We start from the raw sequence: 20,328 nt of genomic DNA on the forward strand, positions 1-20,328 counted from the left end.
ATGATGCCTTTGTGGAAGGTCTCCCACCATTGTCCTTTCAGAAGTGTAGTGCTCTGCATGTTAATCAGGAGCAGATTTCATAGAAAGCTGAGAGCTGGTATCAGGTAGATCGCATTCCCGTGTGCCAAATGTCTGCACCGTACACCAGAACCGCTGCTAATTTGTTCCTGATGCCGTAGAGCTGCTTCGCTCCCCTTCTGATTTATTTTGCTTGTTCCTCAAATGCTGAGTGAGGGGGGAAACCCGGAGGTCCACTATTCTCTGCTGCTGATTTCTCAGTTTCTTTCCAAATTTAGAACCCTCTAACACACATAAAACCACAATCAGTTGTATTTCCTAGCACTCTGTTTCTTGCTGTTGCCATGGGAATTTCATTCACAAAATCCCATTAAAGTTGTTATTGCTTGAGCAGGGGTTTCTATGACTTCGGGTCGATATGTAGGTATTGTTCTAAGAGCAAACACAAATGTACCTGATCTCTGCATTGCTGCTCGGGGATCTCACGACAGATCTGCCAGCGAGTGCTGGAACAGCGGCGAGGTGTAGTGAGAACTCTCTAGCACTATGGTAATCACCGGGCTAATGAAGAACACAAAAGCTGCCAGTACCCAGTCACCAGAAGAAATGCTGCCCTAAGGGAAAGTTAAACTTTAGGCTGGAGAATGTGGCTGCCGACATCCCCAGCCCCTGAAATCCTCTGGCTGCTGCCAGCCAGCGAAGTTTTGCTGGAGCTAAAAGTGTTATTTAAGAGGGGTTGTACTGATAATAAACTAAGGGAGAGCTGGATAATGGCCCGGGGAGACACACTGCTGACTTCTGATCAGCTGGAGCAAACGGACTCTGATTTTGCAGGGCCATTTTGAACAGCTTATTGCTGTTAACACAGATGATAAATGAGTGTTCAGACCCCTTGTGGGTTTGAAAAATCTCTTTCATCCTTTGTTTTCTCTTGATTTATTTTTTTATTGAAGAGGAAAGAGTTATGCTTGTGTTGCACCTAAGCAGTTTTTAAACTATTCTCAGTTTTTAAGTGTAGGCTGTACTAGGTCTTGTTTGAAAGTCCTCACTGTACATAAGGTATGAGTAAAGCTGAAAACCAGTGTTTTGTATTGAACTGTGTTTTCAAAACTCAATGTTTAACCATGAAAAAGAGTCAGGAACATTCCTGCTGACAAAAAGAAAAAAATCTGACAACGTAGTCCTTACTGTGTGTGAGAGCTCTGGCTTTGGAGCTCAGAGTTTGTGTTTTTGACAGCTGGATGCAAAACCTGCTTCTCACATCAGAATGTGATACTTGTAGTATCTCTGAGTTCTGTTTCTGCTTGAGTGAACTTAGCTCAGCTCTCATTCAGGAGCACCAACTCCTTGAACAACTGTGGTACTTGTAAGCTTGTGTTTGGAACAACCAGACTAAACCCCAGGAATGGATTTCTTTATTGATCTAGCTCATGAGCCAGCTTTAGTGACAGACAACCCATTTGACTGTTCCCTGAGCACGACATTCAGGGTTACCTTGTCTACCTTCTTAGGAAACTTTATGGACATCTTATGGCTCATCTCTAAGTCTTTCACCCCAAACTTCCCATCTTGGGGTGCTGGGGGCAGCTCTGTTCCTGCTCTTGGTGTCAGTGGGCACTGAAACCTTTAAAAATCTGAGCCTGTTATGATATAGGTTGTCATTTCAAGTAAAATACTGATTTTCACATATTTACAAGAGTATTATGTACCTTAATGTGTCTTCCTATTAAGTGTAAATTCTGGGTGGGCTGTTCAGTGCTGTCCAGGAACAGGAAGGAGATTATTGCCTCCAAGCTGAGCAGTTGAAGGTTAACACATTAATGCAGGAAAATCAAAGAGCTGGGACTGACAGGGCAAGGGACTGTGGTGAGGAGAAGACAGGAAAGGAATCCAGTGCTGGTGTCTGATGGGAATGTTTGGAACAGAAGACAAGACCCTAACAGCCCAGTGTCATCTCAAATTAATCCCCATCTTCCTAAGAGTGTCTAACAAGGATTTGAGAGGATTGCTTGTAATAACATTAAATTCTATAGGCTTTTCCTAGCTTCTAATTTAAAATTTACTTTAAACAGCTTTTACAATCATTTGTGAGAACTTTGTGGTGAGTGACCCAAGTTTGCATCACTTCTTTGCCAAAACTCTGCTCCTTGCAAGTCACTGGTTTCCCCAGTGCTCTGAATATTCATATTTTTTAAGCCAGTGGAGGTTTTAGAATGAAAACACCTATAAAATAGTACAGAAAATTATGTGAAAGGCGAGTGAATATTGCAGCACTTTGTCAGCAGAATCAGTTTTCTGCTTTTGAAACTGACTGCCCAAGCTAAAGGAAACAGTGTATACAAACAGAGGCCAGAGCACCTGTGGAATAGCTGGAACATTTCCTGGGAGCTATGGAAGAATCCAGAATTATCCAGTGCACAGTATTTGTTGGGAGAAAGCTTTTCAAACATAGTTTGCCTTGGAAACAGGGAGGCCTCCTGTTATTCTGAACAGGAGCACTGATGTTCTTTGACGCTGGTTGACACGGTGATGGGGGGGTTGTTTATCCTCCAAACATCTGCAGGTGATGGATGATGAATATCTTTGGGAAGAGGTGGAAAAAAATGACTCAATACCCACAAAAACTCAATACCCACAAAAAAGAATCGCTGGAATGGGAAATGTTAACTTCTCTTGTTGGAACAAGGTGACGGGTGGGGTTATCCAAGGGTTAGGCTTTTTTTGGGATTGTGTTTATTTGTAAAACATGCTTACATGGCTTGGATGAGAATATCAAGTGTCAGTGCGTGCACTGAGTCAGTATTGATCTGTTTTCTTATGTCTGTTCTGTCCTGGCTCAGGCGTGGCTTCATTTGAGTTTGAGGAAGGGATTTTTCAGTGTAAAACATAGGAGACTTTCAAGATAAATGCTTTTGTAGGAATACATGTTCTTGTCATTTCTGTTCCTTGTTTCCAGGGTGTGTAGTCAGATCTTTCCTGGGTGCTCTCTTTAGTCTCCCTCCTTTTTCTCCCAAACATGGGAGCCGTTCATTTTAACTCTGCTGGATCTCAGAACACCATTTCTGCCAAGCAAGAGCTCGAGAGACCAGATGAGTTTAATGATGGTGTGGGGGGAAGGGAGGGAGGGGAGAGGGGCCAGCAAAGCTAATGAATCACATAACAGCTTTCATGGAAATACCGACTGCAAGTCATGTCCTCTTGCAGCTCGGGCAGCCAGCCACAGACCTTTTGTTCCCAGTGGAGCCAACAAACCACAATTTGCTCTCCACTGGATAGTTTAATTCCTTAGTCACCTCTTCCTCCCACAAGTCATTCTTGCATGGGGGGTTTGCAAATGCTCTCATTTTTCAGAGTAGTAACACACTGCTGATTAAACTGGTATTGAAGAACTTTATTTCCCCCTGGAGAGCAATTTTTACTTGACTTCAGCTTTTCTTCAAGGCCAGTGAGGGCCAGCTCTGTTGATGGGTCTCGTGAGGTGACTTGACAGGGCTGACATGATGAAATCATTTCAGGAGGACTGACAGACACATCACCAGTGGCAGTGTCCCCTCTGCTCCCAGAGCAGTGAAATGGGAGCAGCCACTGCCACAGTCTGGAGTGGCCTCCTAGAGGAATTTAGTCATGAGTGTGAGTAACTTACCTCTGGAATTATCTGAGGCACTGCTCAGTGATAATCTGAGGCCCCCTGATTCCAAGTTGAAGGGCTAATGAGAGCTAAATTAGTGCAAAAGATCATCAATAAGCTCTCCTACACAACAGGGCCTTCCCAGCACTTTTCTGCCCTGCCTGGGAGGATGTCTGAGTGGGAGTGCTTTCTCCATGGACAGCTTTTACAAGAAGAACTTTTAGGGCATGGCAGGCAGCAGGATGTGGTTTATGCATTTTGTGTCAGATTAATTTCCATCAGCAAAACAAAGCCATTTTTGGATAAAGGAGGGAGTTTCTGGGAATCCTGTTGAATGAGCTGGTCAGCAAGAACTTGTCCTGTGGGTCCAGAGCTCTGCATTGTGTTTTTGCCCCACTGCTGGTGGTGATTTAGGACCTACCAGTGATAGATCTAACATGATAATAAATGGAAAAGCTAATTTTCTTGATGATTGTTTCATTAGTTTAGTTAATGTGCTTGACAGCTGCAGAGTGACAAGGGAACAGCCAGGGGATGGCTGTGGCTCTGACACAGCATTAAATTACCTGAAAGAGGGAAAAGGGTGGAAGGAGAAAGGAATCATGCTGGCCTTGGAGAAAGAGAAGTTTACTTCTTTTTCTTTGGGATATGTTTGGCTCCTCAAGTTCTTGAAGTTGTAAAGCTGGCCAAAGAAACCTGAGCATGTATTGCCCCTCTGTCTTCCCACTGAGAGCTGCCAGAGCCCTGGAGGTACTGAGGGATTTATTTGGAAGCAGTCCTGTGTTCTACCAGCATTTCAGCAAAGTAATCTGTCTTATTTTTTTCTCTTTTCAATTCCTCCCCAATTTTACTAATTTACTCTTCATAAAATCTGATTTCCACAGGGAATGTAGCTTTCAAAACAACATGAGATTCTAAAACTGAGGCAAGAGTACTTCTCTGATTTTGTTTGTACTGCACTGCTTGAGGAGAATTTAATTTGATTTTTCTGTGATTCTCACAGACTGACAGTAGAAGATAGACAAATATTGATATTTTCATTATTTTCTATTACTTTCCCATCTCCAAGCAATTTGAGCATGATGATTGAAGATGATCTAAAACTGAGATCTATGATGATGGTAATAGACACTGTTAGATTTTCCATGCATCAACTCTTTTCTTCCTGTAATCCAAAGCAGGCTTGTGTTCACAGATCTCTTTGGAATGTTCCATCTATTATATTTCATGAATTGTTTTTCCACAAGCATCAATAGGTATGGATTGCATGTTCTGAGGCAGAGCACTCTGCCCTTGTGTGCTGGGTGCTCATGGGTTGGTTCTGTCAGGCTGTGAATTACATCAGAGCTGCAGCTTCTGCCCTTCTCATCAGGCTCTGGAGCACACAGCTAACAAGCTCTGTATTTTTATCAGCAGCAAAATTTACATTTGAAGTTCTTACAGGCAAATTTCATATTCATCACTGGAAAAATGCACTGTTGGGAAAGCAAAGGGCTGACATGAGTTTTCAGGGTTTAGTTCTGAGCATGTGTAAGGGATGTGTTGGCTGAAATAAGGACATATATTTTCCATTTGTTACCAGCTCTGTAGGTTTTGTATCTTGGGTGGAATTTATTCAGTTGCTTAGGAAAAATGTTAGGAGCAAGGGAAATGTGTCCACATCCCATGAGCAGAGTTCTGTTCCTCTCACATTCCTGCCCTGATGGATGATTTGGTGCTAAGTGTTAAAAATCATTGCTACTCAGGCAATAAGAATTTTACCATATTTATGAAATCATATTTATTAATGTATGGAATGAAAGTGGCTTTAGGGGCAGGGTGCAGTTAATCCTCTGACACATTTTACTTACGTTGGATGACTTTTCTTTCTTCCCCAACTGAATTAAGAAATCCCATCCTGTACTAAGGATAGAAATCTGTTTTAATTACTCTGAAATGTGCAGAATGCAAAGGTGGCTTCTTCCCTGCATCTGGAGGATATTCTTTTGTATTTTTCACACCCTAAAGGTCTTCTGCATTTTGCCATTGCAGCATTTATACTGAAGATGTAGAAATCCTTGTGATACCAAATAATTACGTTCATATAATCCCTTTTATAGGAGTTGTTTCCACAAGGGTGTGGATAATGATAAATTTATTGGCAGGAACTGAGTTCTCTGCAATACAGGAAAGACCTTCAAAAGTATAACAGAATACTTATTCTCATAGACAAAAATGCTTATGATTCCTGAAATAAAACAGAGGTAATTCCCTGTGCTTGTGCAGAACAGAACCACCTCAGCATGAGGTTCATTAGTCATAATTAACAGCTGGTAAGAGGGGATGAGGTTCCATGAACAGGAGTCATTCCAGGACTGGTAATTCTCTGCTGGGAAAGCTCCCTCAGAGAGCAATAGCTCTGGTGTTGTCTCTGCAATAATGTGAAATAGTTGCTGAATTGCAGCCTCTAGAAAACCTTGCATTTTTTTCTTATTTAAGGCTAAATTGTCAAAATTCCGAGGATTTTTTCAGAAAAGAAAAAGCATTTAAAATTCTTTGACCAAAGGGAAGTGGTTCAAAGTCTTGTTCCCCAGAGCCTGTGGTGTCAGCTGTAATGCTGGGAGGGGAGAAGGTGGTGGTGTCATGTCCATCCCAGTCTGGAAACATTCCTTGGATGGAAAGAGTGTTCCAGAAAAGTGGTGCAGTTCATTTAAACCTTCAAAGGCTTTTAGTCCTCTGTCTAATGAAGGCTGGGTGCTCACACAGCCTCAGTTTTCAGCTGGCTAGAGCAATGCACAGAAATATTTCAAGCCAGGCCTCCTAAAGTCCATGGCAGTAACTTTGCTTAACCCAAAGCCATGGGTCCTAAAATTATATTTTGCCACAAAGTGAGAGGCACAGAGCTCTAAATATGTTTTTCAAGGCTTTTCAGGGCAAAAGCTGATCAGGATGGAGGAGTCAGAAGGGAAGAGCCTCTCTTTGAGGGGCTGAGGATATTTCCACAATCCTTCTCTTCTAGGTCTTGAGAAATGCTTTCATAAAACCTTGTTGAGTTTGAAGAATGGACTAATCATGTTAAGAATTACTCTCAGCCTCCTCCACACATAGTTTCTTTGAGGCTGCTTGACTGTGGAAAATCTTTGACTGATCTTTTAATTAAAAGCTCTTTTTTAAAAAAACCAAGGAGTTCAAGCTCTTCCCGCTTTGAAGTGGGCAGTGTTTTATAGATAAATATCTCATTATGTTATGAGCTTTCTCCTCTCCCCTTGTGTCTCATTTCTTTTCCTGATGTGTCTCATCCTGTGTTGATAGTTCTGATGATTTCAGCCCAGCTCCCAGGATTGGCTGTTCTTAGCTCTGTGCTGGGCTCAGCTAAAGCTCTGGATGAGCTGTGGAGACTAAACTGGAGTCCTTTCCCCACCCCCTCACAGAAGCAGGCTGGAAATGACAATAAAACTGGGTTTATTATGTGGCCATCACATTTCAGTAAACAAAAGGCAGTTGTAACACCAGTGCAATGCAAACTGGTTATTAAGCATTAAGCAAACAATTTTAAAAATAAGCTTCTGGCTTTTAAGTTCTGCCCATTGAGGGAAGGAAAAGGAACCTCCTTTCATGTTTCCATTTGTGATCCCTTTCCCCCCTGTCTTTCTGGATTAGCAGGGTTTGGGAATTCATGAGGACAGAAGTTCTTTTGGCCGAGTGTGGGGCAGCATTCCTGAGCTGGAGGGTTGGGATCATGGATTCCTGACCCCACTGCTTGGAGAGGCATTTTCAGCTGCTTTTCCTCTGTGATGGCTCTGCTCAACGGGAAGGACAAGGAATTAGAGCATTCTTTACAAAGGAGAAGGGTGATGAAACCCCGTGCAGGTATCTCTGTCAGTTCCAGCTTCAGTCCATAGCGTGGTCTCCTGAACAATTAAACAGGCTGAGTAAATTACCCTGCTAATTGTGAAAGTGTTGGATATTAAACATTTCCCCTCTTACAATGTTTGGTTATCCTTTGTGCTTGTGGAGAAATATCAGATTTTGATGGTCAGAGGGATCCACAGCACCTGACTTGTCTGGGAGGAGCAGGAGCAGGGTTCTCACTGTTCCTTCCAGCTGGATTCTTGGTCCAGGAGGTTTTAGGAAAGTCCTTCATGAACTGGAGCCACAGATCACATTCAGTTGTGACAACCACTGTGCATGGAGGAGCACAAGTACTGACAGCCACTGCTAAGTGAGTTGGCATGGTTGGATTTAGGGCTGGTTAGTTTTGTTTGCTTTTTAATTTCCTGTACTTCTCAAAACACTCAGCACTGGTATTTTATCCGTTATAATTGTATTTTCCAGAAATGGAAGAACAGCTGTTTTATCACCATGTTAACCCAGCAATGGCTGAGTGAAGGACTTCTGGGCCAGATTAGCTGGAAGCTGCTTCCTGAGCTGAGGAGAATTATCTCCTTGTCTGCAAGCTAGAATCAAGGAAAACCCTGGGATTCTTAGTGTAGCCAATGGTCATTTATCTCAGGAATATTCCTAGTACAGCCATAAGAATTGAAAAATTATTTCTCTGCTTTAACTTCAAGAAAATCCCTGCTTTTTCTGAGCACCACATTCTGGGGGATGTGTTATTAACTCCAAGGATGTTCCCCACAACATTTGTTATAAAAATCTTCTGGAAAGCAGAAGCCTCAGATCTAACAGGTAGGAAAACAAAGGAAACTCCAGTCTTACCAACCATATCAAACAAAAAATCCTTTGTTTCAGTGAATTCAGTGATTTGTCCCTCTTCAAAAAATAAATCATATTTATGGATTTTCTTTTTTAACAGCTGTCTAAAAAACTACCAGAATAGAGTTTGGCTTAAAATTGATTTAGCTGTAGATATGAGATGATTATACCTGATCCTATCTTGTTTTTACAGGTGCATAGGCAGGAAATGTTCCAGAACAAACAAAATCAGGAAGTGTCATAGTACACAGAAATCCCAATAATTTTGGTGCTTATGTCACAGGTACATAGAGTCAAGTCCCCCTTAAGGAATATAAAAATTATGTATTTTTTTAAATAATGAGCTATGATGGTTGTGGAAATTACAAATTCGCATTAAAACCAGCAAGTAGGGGTACTTCATTTTAAAAAGGGAGAATTCTCCATTTCTGTAACTTTCACCAGATTAATTTTGAGATAGTGCTACACATTAATTGAAGGTTTTACTCATTCTTTTGTGGGGGTTAGACAAGGGGTATAACTTGGAGGTGACTGAAGTTTTTGGCAGTCCCAGTGGTATTAACAGCTCCAAAAAAAGTAGTGTTGAGTTTACCATAGGGATATTCCAGCAAGTGCAGGATATAGAATTTCCCTGAACATTTGCTTTGGATGGCTCAGTGTTTGTTATGCCAGGTTGCTGGGTACTCCAGAAATCCAAAGCAGCTCCGGGGTAGATTCCATTTGTGTTATTGCCCACTGGTGTTGGTAATTCCATGGGGTTTGTGTCCCTCATTTTGGGGTGAGCACAGCAGCACCTCGTGATTCTCTTGGTGCCAGAGCAGTGGAGCCCCTTGGGTGCTCCTTGACTCTTGAGCAGATCAGAAAGAGAAGTTTGTGTTTGTGGCAGCAAAGACTGGGCATGCACAGAGCAGTTCTTGTCCCTCAGCTCAGCCAATTCACTTTTCTGATGGATCTCTGGGAGGAAAAGTGGCCTCTTACAGTAGAGCCTGCGCTGCTTTTGTATTTCTGTACTTTAACTCAAAACAGGGATATCCAAGCTTGAGTTTTCATTTTCAGCTTAAAAACTTTCAGGAGACTCAAGTAAACAGCATCAGAAATGTTCAGAGGGACTCTTTTGTTGGTTACTGGCAAGTCGCTCAGGGTAAAGAGATTTTAACTACTCTTGCTGTTTTTCAGAGAGGAATTGTCTGTGAACAGGCCCATAAAGAGCAGAAAAAGTCAGCTGAAATTCACAATGAGACTTTTGTGAACAGGGTTTTGATCAGATCTCCTCTCATTTACCTTCTGAATGCGACCTTGTTTCCACTGTAATAGAATTGAGATGCGACAAAGTGAAATTGAAATTCAGTTCTTGTGGCTGTGCTGAGCTTGGAACCACCAGATACTGACTAGAGTTGATCTTTTTCTGTTTTCATTTTAACACTTTTCTGGAAGAATTAAATGTGACTTTCTCTGCAAGGAGAAAAAGACAGAGCTATTGATCAGGGGAATCCAACAAGCTGAAAATAAAATGTGTGTGATCATTCCTTAATTGTGCAGCAGACATTTTTCTCTTTTAAAACCACTTTAAAACTTACTGGGACCTTTTCTGGATTCTTAGTACTTGTTTAGATGCTAAAATTTGAACTAAATGGTGATGTTCAACTATAAGGTCATCTCTACTATTGGGTTACATTCCTGCCATGGGAGAGTCTCTGGTGGTGGCCACCCTTGGAAAGAATGTCCTACCAATAGTTGATCTGCAGATTTAAACCACTGGCAAGTAGTTGTGTCATGGCTTTGTCTTTAAATTACCAAAAGTGCTTTTTCTTGGGTGCTTTTTGCACTCTAGATCTCTAGACTAGTATTTCTAACAAAAAAAAATCAGCCAATCTTTACCAAGTGTTCAGCTTAAATGTCAGGGGTCTGTAGTCTTAAATTAGGAATTACTCAGATCAAGATGCTTGTTGCTGCTTTTTCTTTTCTAGTGTAGCTTTTTCAGTACAGACATCTGTTGTTCCCTAGTACTTTGTAATTTTTATTTCTCTTTGGTCTTACTCTTATCCTCCATCTCAAATATTAGTACCTGAGTTGCTTTCCTACGCTCTCCACCATGATTACATAGATGAAAATCTTTGCATTAAGCCTTTTAGCTCTTTCCTCCTGTTGCATATTGTGCCTGTTCCACAGACAATGCAATCAGGGAGGCCAGACAGTCCAACAGGCCATTAAATGATTCAGGAAAAAAGCTAATGTTTTAATTACTCCTAGTCTGCATTTGCTAAGTGAGTAAAAGGCCTTATTGGAGCTGAAGCTTCAATATTTAATTAATGCTGGATTATCAAAACCACATTTGTTGTTCTGGAGCCATCTCCTTGTGTTTTTGTAAAGCTAGGTGGAGTACAAATGAACCTTCCCAAGGAGGTGCTGGCCTGTGAAGGTGTTGGCTCTGTGACTAACACTCTGCAAACAGACTGATTAATTCAGAAAAGCCACGACTGGCCAAGCCTTGCTTTGCTTTGTTTGCTGCTGCATAAAGAGCAGGTAGCAGAGAGCACTGTTTTTCTCTAGGACTACCCTGGAGGAGATGGAAAGTGGTGTGCTCCTCTGAGTTTTTGAGAGTTATTCAAAGGAGTATCCAGTGCTGTTGTTATGGAATAATGGGACCCCTTCAGCTCATTCCCTTTGTGTACCAAGCAGATCAAGCCATGATACTTTGCACAGTACAATAGTGCCATTCTTTATCCTGACTTTTGCCTAAGCTGGTGGTGGAGCAGAAGTTTCAGCCATTTCACTCTCAAATATGAAGTTTTAATCAGCTCAAGCCGTTTTGAAAATATCAGTAAGTGCTGGGTGGTGTCTCTTGCCACCTGCATCTCTTTGAAATTCCAGCCTTTTGCATCCCACTCACATTTCAGCTCTCAAGAAGATTCAAATCTTCCTCATGGCTTGATGTACTTGTGTGCATCCCTTCAGTATTTGTTACCAAGCTGTCCTACCGTTCCCAGAGGTTTAGGGGTAGGGGGATTAAGCAGTGGGGCAGAATGTGCAGGGATTTTGTCTCTGTAGGTGTTGGATGATGTAGCCCAGCAGTGCAGGTAAAGGATGCTGTTCTATCTGCCCTACTTCTCAATGTTTGCCTTTCCTCATGCCACTGTGAAATGTGTCAGTGCTGCTTCCTGTTAATTTGGATATCAGAAGATCTCTGGTCAGCAGGGAAGTTGTTTTTTAACTGTTTCATTTGCTTTAAACAAAGGAGGGGGGGAAAGGCAGGAAAAAATAGGGTGATTCAATGAAACAGATGTGTACTGAAACCTTTTAATGAAAAAGTACTTTAAAGGAGTCAAGTGTACAGCAATCCTTCCTCTGTGCTGTACAGCCTCCATTTCCCCAAGGACATCCCTCACTGGCTCTTAACCAGTCTCAGGATCAATCTCAGGATCAATGCTGGGACAGGGTGAAAGGGATCTGCCAACTCCCCTGGGCTTTCACTTAAGCCTTGAGGTCTTAGTGGCTTATCTGCTTTTGAAAAATGGATTTTGAGCACCAAGTTAATTAGGTTCTTTAAAACTTTACTCTGAGTTGACAAAAGAAGTCAGAGAACACGTCCAGGCTCCCTGTAACATGTGCTGCTTTATCACAGTGAGTCAGCCCAGAGTGTGGTTGGTGACTCCAAGCTAATGCCATCTTTTGTGACTTGGCTGTGACTAAATTCACATTGATGATGTCATGAATCCCATATTAATCCATTGTGTTAAAGCATTCATTGTGTAGCTGGAAATTAGCTAAAGGTGGTTACTAGGGTGCTGGAGGAATTCTGAACGTAAAAAAAAAGCTGCTGTTATCTGCCTTCTAACATTGTTTGTATATCTGTGAAGAAAGTCTGACTGTTCAGTTCAATGTCTGGTGGCACTTCAGGTGTCTTCAGACATCCCAGTTCCTCTGTCTGCCTCTGGAGCAAGGGACAAGTCTCCTACAGGTGCTGCCAAACCTTGGAGTGCAGTGAAGGTATTGTAAAAATACCTAAAGGTCATCTGGAATGGCACTAGGCAGCTGTGTTTTGGTGTCATAAACCAGGTGAAATGAAGATGCTCCTGTGAGGCAGGTTTGTTTTACTGAGAAACTGCAAGTGGAGCCAGGACCTTTCCCAGGGTACCTGCCTGCCTTGCCTGGCTGTTGCTGTGTGTTCCTGGTGCTGCTCTGGATCCTCAGCACATCCTGGCAAAGCCTCAGGAAGGGCTCTCTGAAGTCACAGCCAGAGGATGAGCTGAAAGCCAGAATTGATAAGAAGGACATATTTCAGCTAAACCACAAGTGCTAGAGCACAGTAAAATTGTGTGGGGTGGTTTAATAATTCTTTTTATTTGGTGTACAAGTGTGGGCTGTTAATATTCCCTTTACTCAGCCATGGTGCTAAATGCTTCCAGCCCATTTGATTTATACTGACCTTTCCCTCAAGGAACCTTTTCTATCTGAGGCTCAGGAGTTCTGTTCAGATGGGAAATTTTATTAAAACATCCTGGCATGTGAGGACAGAATTCCAGAATGACAGAGCCACCTCTGTCTTCTGCTTCCAGGGAGGCTTTGAGTAGTTAGTCCTTAATTTCTTTTTGTAATCTCTTGTTGCACTGTCCTTTCTGAGGAGGATTTAGGGATGACAGACACGGGACAGCGAAATTGCTGATCTGTTGCAAAAGCAGGAGCTGGAATGAGAGAGCTTTACCATCCCTCGTGAGAGGACAAACTTGTCTGCAGGCAACAGTTTGCCTTTCTGAAATGTATGACTGGAACATTGCAGCGTGCTATGAATAGCTTTCTTTTAGTTCTTGTTGGTTATCCTGCCCTTGCAATTCAAATAAGGTATCCATTGTTTCAAAACATCACACCAAAGCTGCATCTGTCTCCGTGCTTTAGCCTTACATGACTGAAATGCTTTGTGGGTGATCAGTGCTTAAATTACATCCATGGTGCAGGAGGCTTGGTACCTACTGCAACCATGGAACAGTGAATTACTGACGTGGAATTTTGAATATGTTGAAGGAAACAATGTGTTTTTATTGTTGTTTGCTTAAGAGATGACAGGATTAAAATCGAGGAATAAGGTAGTAAATGGAACATTCCCAGTTAACTCCACTGTGGAACAGCAGAAGGCCATGGCATTAACCTTTGGGTTATTAATATGTTGATGGAGGGGAGGATTAAGAAAAGGGCAGGTTGTGGGACACAAATGGGACAAAAGCCAGAGGCAAATAATTTTGTATTGACTCCAGTTCTATAAAATAGATTCAAGGCAGAAATTAGAACATTTTCAAAGGTGTTTAGTAGTAAAATGCTGTCACTTCCCAAGTGAGATTATTCCTCTGCTCTGGGACTGGGGAAGCAGGTGTTTGAACTGGTAGTATAATTAAGGGTCAAGTAAAATAAATGTAAATTCAAGGGTAGTGCTTTACTGCGGTGATATGTGTTATCTCAGAGCACATGAAATGTAAAACCAGATAAATGTATTGAATCTTCATTCCATAATGTCACATGTGTCTCCCTGTGACTGGTAAAATGTTTGCTTCTACTTCCCCTTACCCTGCTAGCAGTGTAATTACATTGGATGTTACCTCTGAGCAACAATCCTGTGTGCCTCACCTTGGAGGATTGGGAAATGTTTTCCTCCATTCCATAGTCCATTTTCTCCTGGTTATGGATGTCCCTGTGGAAGCTGCTGAGAGCTCAGATCAGAAATGGATCATGATGTGGAAAAAACTGAGCAGTAATCCTGATGCTTCTGTGAGAAACATTGTAGTTGTGTTGAGAATGGGATTAAAAAGCCAAAAGATCATCTCAAGGGGTCAACTTTTATCTCATTAAAGTGATACTTTGGCTTTTGACACCGGTGGGAAGTCAGGGAGTGCTCCCTGGCAGCAAGTGGTGCATGGAAAGCTGCACAGCAGGGTACAAACCCTGGTCCTGATCCTGATTTAGTGTGACCTTGGGTGAGGTGTCTCATTTCTCTCTGCTTCCCTGTCCTGTAGCTTAAATTTAATTATGTGTTTTAGAGGATTTGAGTTCAATAGCTGGTAATTTTAAAGCACTTGGGGCATTATAAGCTCTGTGTATTGTCATGGGTTAATGCCTCACGACTGAAAATGGAGAAGTTGTGACTGGGCACCCAGGTGAGGAGCACGGTGTGAGGTGACCTCCGCTGAGATTCAGGGCTGGGTGTTTTTCTGTCCCCTGCTCAAAACCAGCAGCACTGGCCAGGCACTGAAGTTGTGTGTGATTCCTGCCCCTGAAAGCAGCAGCATAAATCAGGGCTGTGTTGGGTGCAGCAGTGGGAGGCACGTGTCTGTCTGGAGTGTCCCACAGCCCATCACAGACTGGGGGCCACTCAACCAGGTCACCAGGGGGACTTGCACACCCTCAGTGCAGCTCCTGCCTCTGGAGCCTCGGGCTGTGGCTTGGCAGTCATTGGCAACCACTGCTCTGCTCAATTCCAAGGTCATTCACAGGGGGCTTGTCCATAAAATAGACTTTAAAGTGGTGTTTATACTTGATTTGGTGTTTTGTGATCAACATATGCACTTAGAACTTTTGTTTTGGAGGCTCCTTGTGACTTTTTAGCGTGGTGCCTGTGGGGAGTGGAATGAGGAAAGTATGTAAGTCTTTCTATGTTAAAAAAACCAAGTTGGTTAATGGTTATTGATGGATAGCAAATGCCTTGTGATTTATGACAGAACGAGTCAGCAGAGCGTGGAGTCTTGCAAAACACAGGAGGCACATTGGGTAAGCTCAAAGCCTGCACAGGTTGGCAAGCTGGTGGAGTACAGATAATCCCAGTTAAATATCATTAATTGTTATCCTCATGTATATGTCTTCCACTGCTCAGGATCATGTTGCAGTTGTCATCTGGTGGTGATTAGAAACACGCTGGCATCACTACAGGTGCAGCACATCTCCTAGGAAAAGGTGGTTTCCTTAGTGCCAAGCAATTTGTACTAATGTGTAATTGCCTCATTATTTATTGCAATGTACAGAATACCACCCACTATTTATGGAATACTGCTTAGTCATGTACTGACCAGTTGACAGTCATGTTATTGAACTGGTTTGGGCATTAAAAAAGTTTTTCAGAGCACTTGATTTTGTCATAAAATTTTGTGTGAAAGGTAGAAAACCCTTTCAGATTGAATAAAAGCCCAAGACACACAGAAGGCCTTAAATCACCCCTTAGGCTCCATTCAAGGACATCTCTGATTATTTGTAATGTGGATTTTAAATCATAAAACTGTAGTATGGTTGCAGCTTGGATGAAAACTGAGAAGGACATTTGTTCTTCTCAATGGTCAGGATGCATTCAAATGTTTCCCACCTGGGGTTCACCTGTGCCTGTGTCTGAGCAGGGAGGGGCTGTGCTGAGCTGGGATTTCTCTGCTGGCAGTCACATCACATCATGGTCCTTTCACTTTCCCTCCTGTCCTTCATCTCCTGGTGCTGGCTGCATGGACACCACGAGCTTTGCTCATGTGCTGAGCTCCCTCTGAGTAGGTTTTATGGGTGCCAGGTCCTGGTGGTTGGGAATGGGATGATCCATGAGCCGGGGCTCTGACAAGGAGAATTCCCAGCTCTGCTTTCCACCGGAGACCCCGGAGCTGTGCTGTCCCCTCCAGCTGTAGGTGACTGAATGAAGCTGTGTGGGCCTGGCTGTCCCTGTATCTCTTCCCAAAAACACTGGAGCCTTTGTGTCTGGCCTCACCGTGCCCCTGCCGTGACAGAGGCTCTCTGTGCTCTCCTGCCAGCGCTGCGCCGGCTTCAGGGGGCTTTTCTTCAGCTGCTCTTTGTCTGGGGTGTTTATTGTGCTGCTGCTGCTGCAGAGTGTGTGTGTTTGGGGGGGAGAGGAGGGGCTCCTGTTTGTGTGGGCTTTATAAACCCAGTGCATTCTTCAAAAGAGATGCTGAGCAAACGGGGTGGTGTTAATGTTAACCCTTCCGTGCCCTGCTCTGCTGTGGGAGGGTGATGAGGTTGCAGGGTAAGGAAGGGAGTCTGCTCCCCTTTGCTCCTAATGCTCTTTGATTTTCTGTGGATGCTGCACATGTGTGTCAGCAAAGAGCCTCCCAAATGTGGGGAGATGGAATTCATTCTAGGATTTCCCCCCAGAGTCCTTCTGGAAGTTGTTTTTATTGCAAACACTGGCTCTGGCCCTTTCTGTTTGCATAACTCGTTCTTGCATCCTGTTTATGTGGCTACATTGGACAACATCTCCTCATTGTGCCCTATCCCCACACTTCATGGTCCTGTACTTTAGGGCTTTTCCTTTTGAATAAGGTCCTGAATTTTCAGCAGGATTTTCTTAAGTTCACAGTGTTTCAGTTACAGTGCCATGTCATACCTGCCCTTTGAACCAGCTTCTTTTCTTTAACCAGCTTGTTACAACTTCCATGGTTCAGATGGCTCTTATTGTTTCTTCAGTGCCTGGGGTCCTGTATTTCAAGAGAGCTTTGAAAGATGAAAATCAGCAACTCATAAACTTCATTTCCCTTGTAGTCACATAATGCTTTGCATTGTTGGTTGGTGGGGAAAAAACCCAACCAACAACTGAACAGAACAGCATCAACTCTCTAAGCTCCTTTTACTCTTCTTCCATAAGAGGATGGGAATTTAGAACATGGAAAATCTCTCATCCATCTCTGCAAGAAGCTGGAGCCACACAATTGTCTTAGTGTTGGAAGTGCCAGAAGAGTTTTATATTTCACTGAATCTGTACTTAGCATAAGTGTTTCAGTTCTTCTTTTGTGATGATCTGCTTAAATAGAGTATAATGCAAATAGTTTTATGTGTGATAAAAATACATTTTTATCTTTTCTTAAGTTACTGAACGTTTCCTCAGAAATTATTAGGATTAGATCCAGCATTTTACATTAAGATTAGATGCAGCATTTACACTATTTTACAGTAGTGTGAAGAACTTTTACTTTTGAATAATTAATATCCTTATATCTTTACATCAGTACAGTTAATAGGGGTTGTGGCTCACGTATTGCAGCATTTACATATTATATTACCACACTGGGGAAAAGTTTACCAGGCTGTGTTCCTTTGCAGGGGATGGGAAAGGAAGAAATGCGGAATAATACAAGCCTTTGAAACATGAATCCACACAGTCAGTCATGACTAAACCTATTCAAACACTCAGGTGTTTTTTCCCAGGGCTGCTCTAGATTCCAGCATTGTTGTTGTGAAACTTGTTTTCTCCATGCACTAACTCCAAATTCCTCCATCCCTCGTTCCTCAAGGAGCGGTTTCGGCTGCGAAGCGCACGGGGATCCCGGCGCCCCGGGAATTGTCCTCGTCCGTGTCCAGGGAGAGAGCTGTGCTGCGAGCTCAGGCCAACCCCAGGAAAACACAGCCCAGCCCCACCTCTTCTGCTGCACCAACTCCCACCAAACACGTGCGCCCCACCAGCAAGTCCAAGCAAGAGAATGAAGCTGGTGACAAGGCTGTTCTGGAATCTCAGGTTAAAGAGCTACTGGCAGAAGCAAAGACGAAAGATTCGGAAATTACCAAACTTCGTTGTGAGTTGAAGAAATGCAAAGAGAAAGGGTCACTCAATGCTGAAGGAATGGGGGCTTCCAACCAAAATTTAGAAACAGTATCACCTGTTGACATAGATCCATTAATAAGAACCCTTCAGGAGAAAAACAGGACTTTCCAAAAAGAGCTTGCTAGCCTGGGAGAAGAAAACCGTGCTTTGAAAGAGAAATTGCTTTACCTGGAGAACTCCCCTCTCTCAGACACAACCACAAGCAGTGGAGGCGACAGCAGCCTCCCAACCCCAACCACCCAAGAGTCCAGTTTTGGAAGCCCATCCAAGAGTGTGTCCAGGGGTGAGGCAGAGGAGCACAGGCAGCACCTGAACGGGGCTGCCCTGCGCAATTCCGGCTCCTCCAGCAGCGATGTCACCAAGGCCTCCCTGTCCCCTGATGCCTCTGACTTCGAGCACATTGCAGATGTGCCTTCCAGGCCAGCATCTGCCAGCAGCAACCACTTCAAAGGCTCCAAGTGCTCCACTGCAGGAAGTTCTCCAAACAATATTAGCGACCTCTCTGTGGCGTCTCTTACAGAGAGAATACAAAAGATGGAGGAGAATCACCACAGCACTGCAGAAGAGCTGCAGGCCACTTTGCAGGAGCTGTCTGATCAGCAGCAAATGGTGCAGGAGCTGACAACAGAAAATGAGAAGCTGGTGGAAGAGAAAGCTCTCCTGGAGACCTCCTTCCGTCAGCACAGAGACAGAGCTGAGCAGCTGAGCCAGGAAAATGAGAAGCTCATGACTCTCCTCCAAGAGCGATCCAAGAATGAAGCTCAAGAGGAGAAGGTCCTTGAACTGGAACAGAAATGTGCAGAAGTTCTTGAAAAAGCACAATTTGAAAGGGAGAAATTGCTCAACATTCAGCAACAGTTAACCAGCAGCCTGAGAAGCTTAGAAAGGGAGCATCAGGATGCCCAGCAGGTGATAAAAAGCCTGAGAGAAGAAAATGAGAAGTTGCTTAAACTTCTAGAAGTGGAACAGCAGAGCAACAGCACAGTGACAAAAAATCTGGAGGACTGCAAAATTGCCTTGGAAGGTCTGAAAATTGAGAATGGCTCTCTCAAAACTCAGCTGGAGAATGAGAAACAAAAGGCTGCAGAAATCAACGTGATGGGCTGCACCTCTGACAACTCTGAGGTGCAGGAGATGCTCAAAGTAGCCCATGCAGAAAAGGCCCAGTTCGAAGCCTCTTGCACTGAGCTGAAACAAGAGCTGCTGAAGGCAAACAGTGAACTGAAGCACATTCAGGGGCTGCTGTCTAAGGTAAAACAGGAACAGCTCTAAAACAAAGTGGTTGGTTCTGTCCTTTCACAAATAGGTTGATCTTTACATTAATTGTAAGTTTCCAGGATTTAAATTGTATGATTAACTCTTAGTAGAAGCTGGGATTATATGATATTTTCTCAATTTCTGCTGCACTACCCATATTTTCTCAGAAATAACTATTGGCATATCTGTATTTATAAATTGATAACTATTTTGTCCTAATACTTTGTATAGAATTTACTCTTTCAGCAAATAGAATTGTGCCTGTCAGAATTGGAGCAAAGAGCAGATCAATAAAAAAGCACTTTGATATGGTGTGAACAAATAGCGGAAATCACTTGCTAATCAGATGAAGAGAAGGGCATAAATAGTTAGCTGTGAATATTAAATTCTGCATAATGAATCACAATTAATTAGCAGTGAAGTATAGGTGTCATTGGTCATGAGAACACAAGGACATGAATTAATGCTCAGGGAAGCTGATAGGGGCAGCAACAAGTCACAGCACAGTCAAGCTCCAGATGAGATAATTTTCATAAAACAAATGTTTTTACAGAAAAAAAAAAATTCTCTGTTTTGAGATAGGTAAAGTAACATAAAAAAATATTTTTAGAACAATTTACCTCATTAGTGAGTTCACAGCTTTGCTCCAAACAAGGTTAAGCAAGTTAGTGTCCCTGTGTTCTGTGTGATCCTGGCTGCTCAGAGGAGCTGCAGCGTGAGCCATCGTTCAGCAAGTGTTAATAAAGCACAAGCAGTGATTGTGTCCCAGTGCTGCAGGAGGAGTGAAAGTGTGCAGCCTTTCCTGTATGGGGAAGGGAGCATGAGGAGAATGATAAAATTGGCTGCAGGGGAAGAGAGCATTGCCAAAAAGCACCTCCATGGTTTGAGTGATTTAGAAAATCCAGATGTCCTTTCAGCTAAAGTAGGTGACCACAGCAAATGGAGTTAGTAGAGGAAGCTTTCCTCCACTTTTCCCAAGTGCTTTCTGGAGCTGCAGGTCATGAAGAATAAATGAAAAACTGCTGAGTGCTCAGACTCTGTACCAAACTTTTTATTGCTTGGTTTGGAAACCACAGATTTCCCTCTTTTTACTCTTCCCTTCCCTCGAATTAAGCTGTTTTGAATCATTGGCTATTTGTGACACCCAAGCAAGACCACAGGC

General features: G+C 43.0%; 1 protein-coding gene across 6 annotated transcripts in view; it reads left to right on the forward strand.

Annotated features, from left to right (window-relative positions):
• Window positions 1–20,328, forward strand: part of SPECC1 (sperm antigen with calponin homology and coiled-coil domains 1) — an 86,873-nt gene that overhangs the window by 35,314 nt on the left and 31,231 nt on the right. For all 6 annotated transcript variants that reach the window (XM_064729533.1, XM_064729537.1, XM_064729532.1 and 3 more), the window contains one exon: window positions 17,602–19,160. In XM_064729533.1, coding sequence (XP_064585603.1) covers window positions 17,602–19,160 — 1,559 coding nt within the window. The remainder of the gene's footprint in view (window positions 1–17,601; window positions 19,161–20,328) is intronic.

Source organism: Zonotrichia leucophrys, chromosome 19, assembly GCF_028769735.1.
Source record: "Zonotrichia leucophrys gambelii isolate GWCS_2022_RI chromosome 19, RI_Zleu_2.0, whole genome shotgun sequence".
NCBI lineage: Eukaryota > Metazoa > Chordata > Aves > Passeriformes > Passerellidae > Zonotrichia > Zonotrichia leucophrys.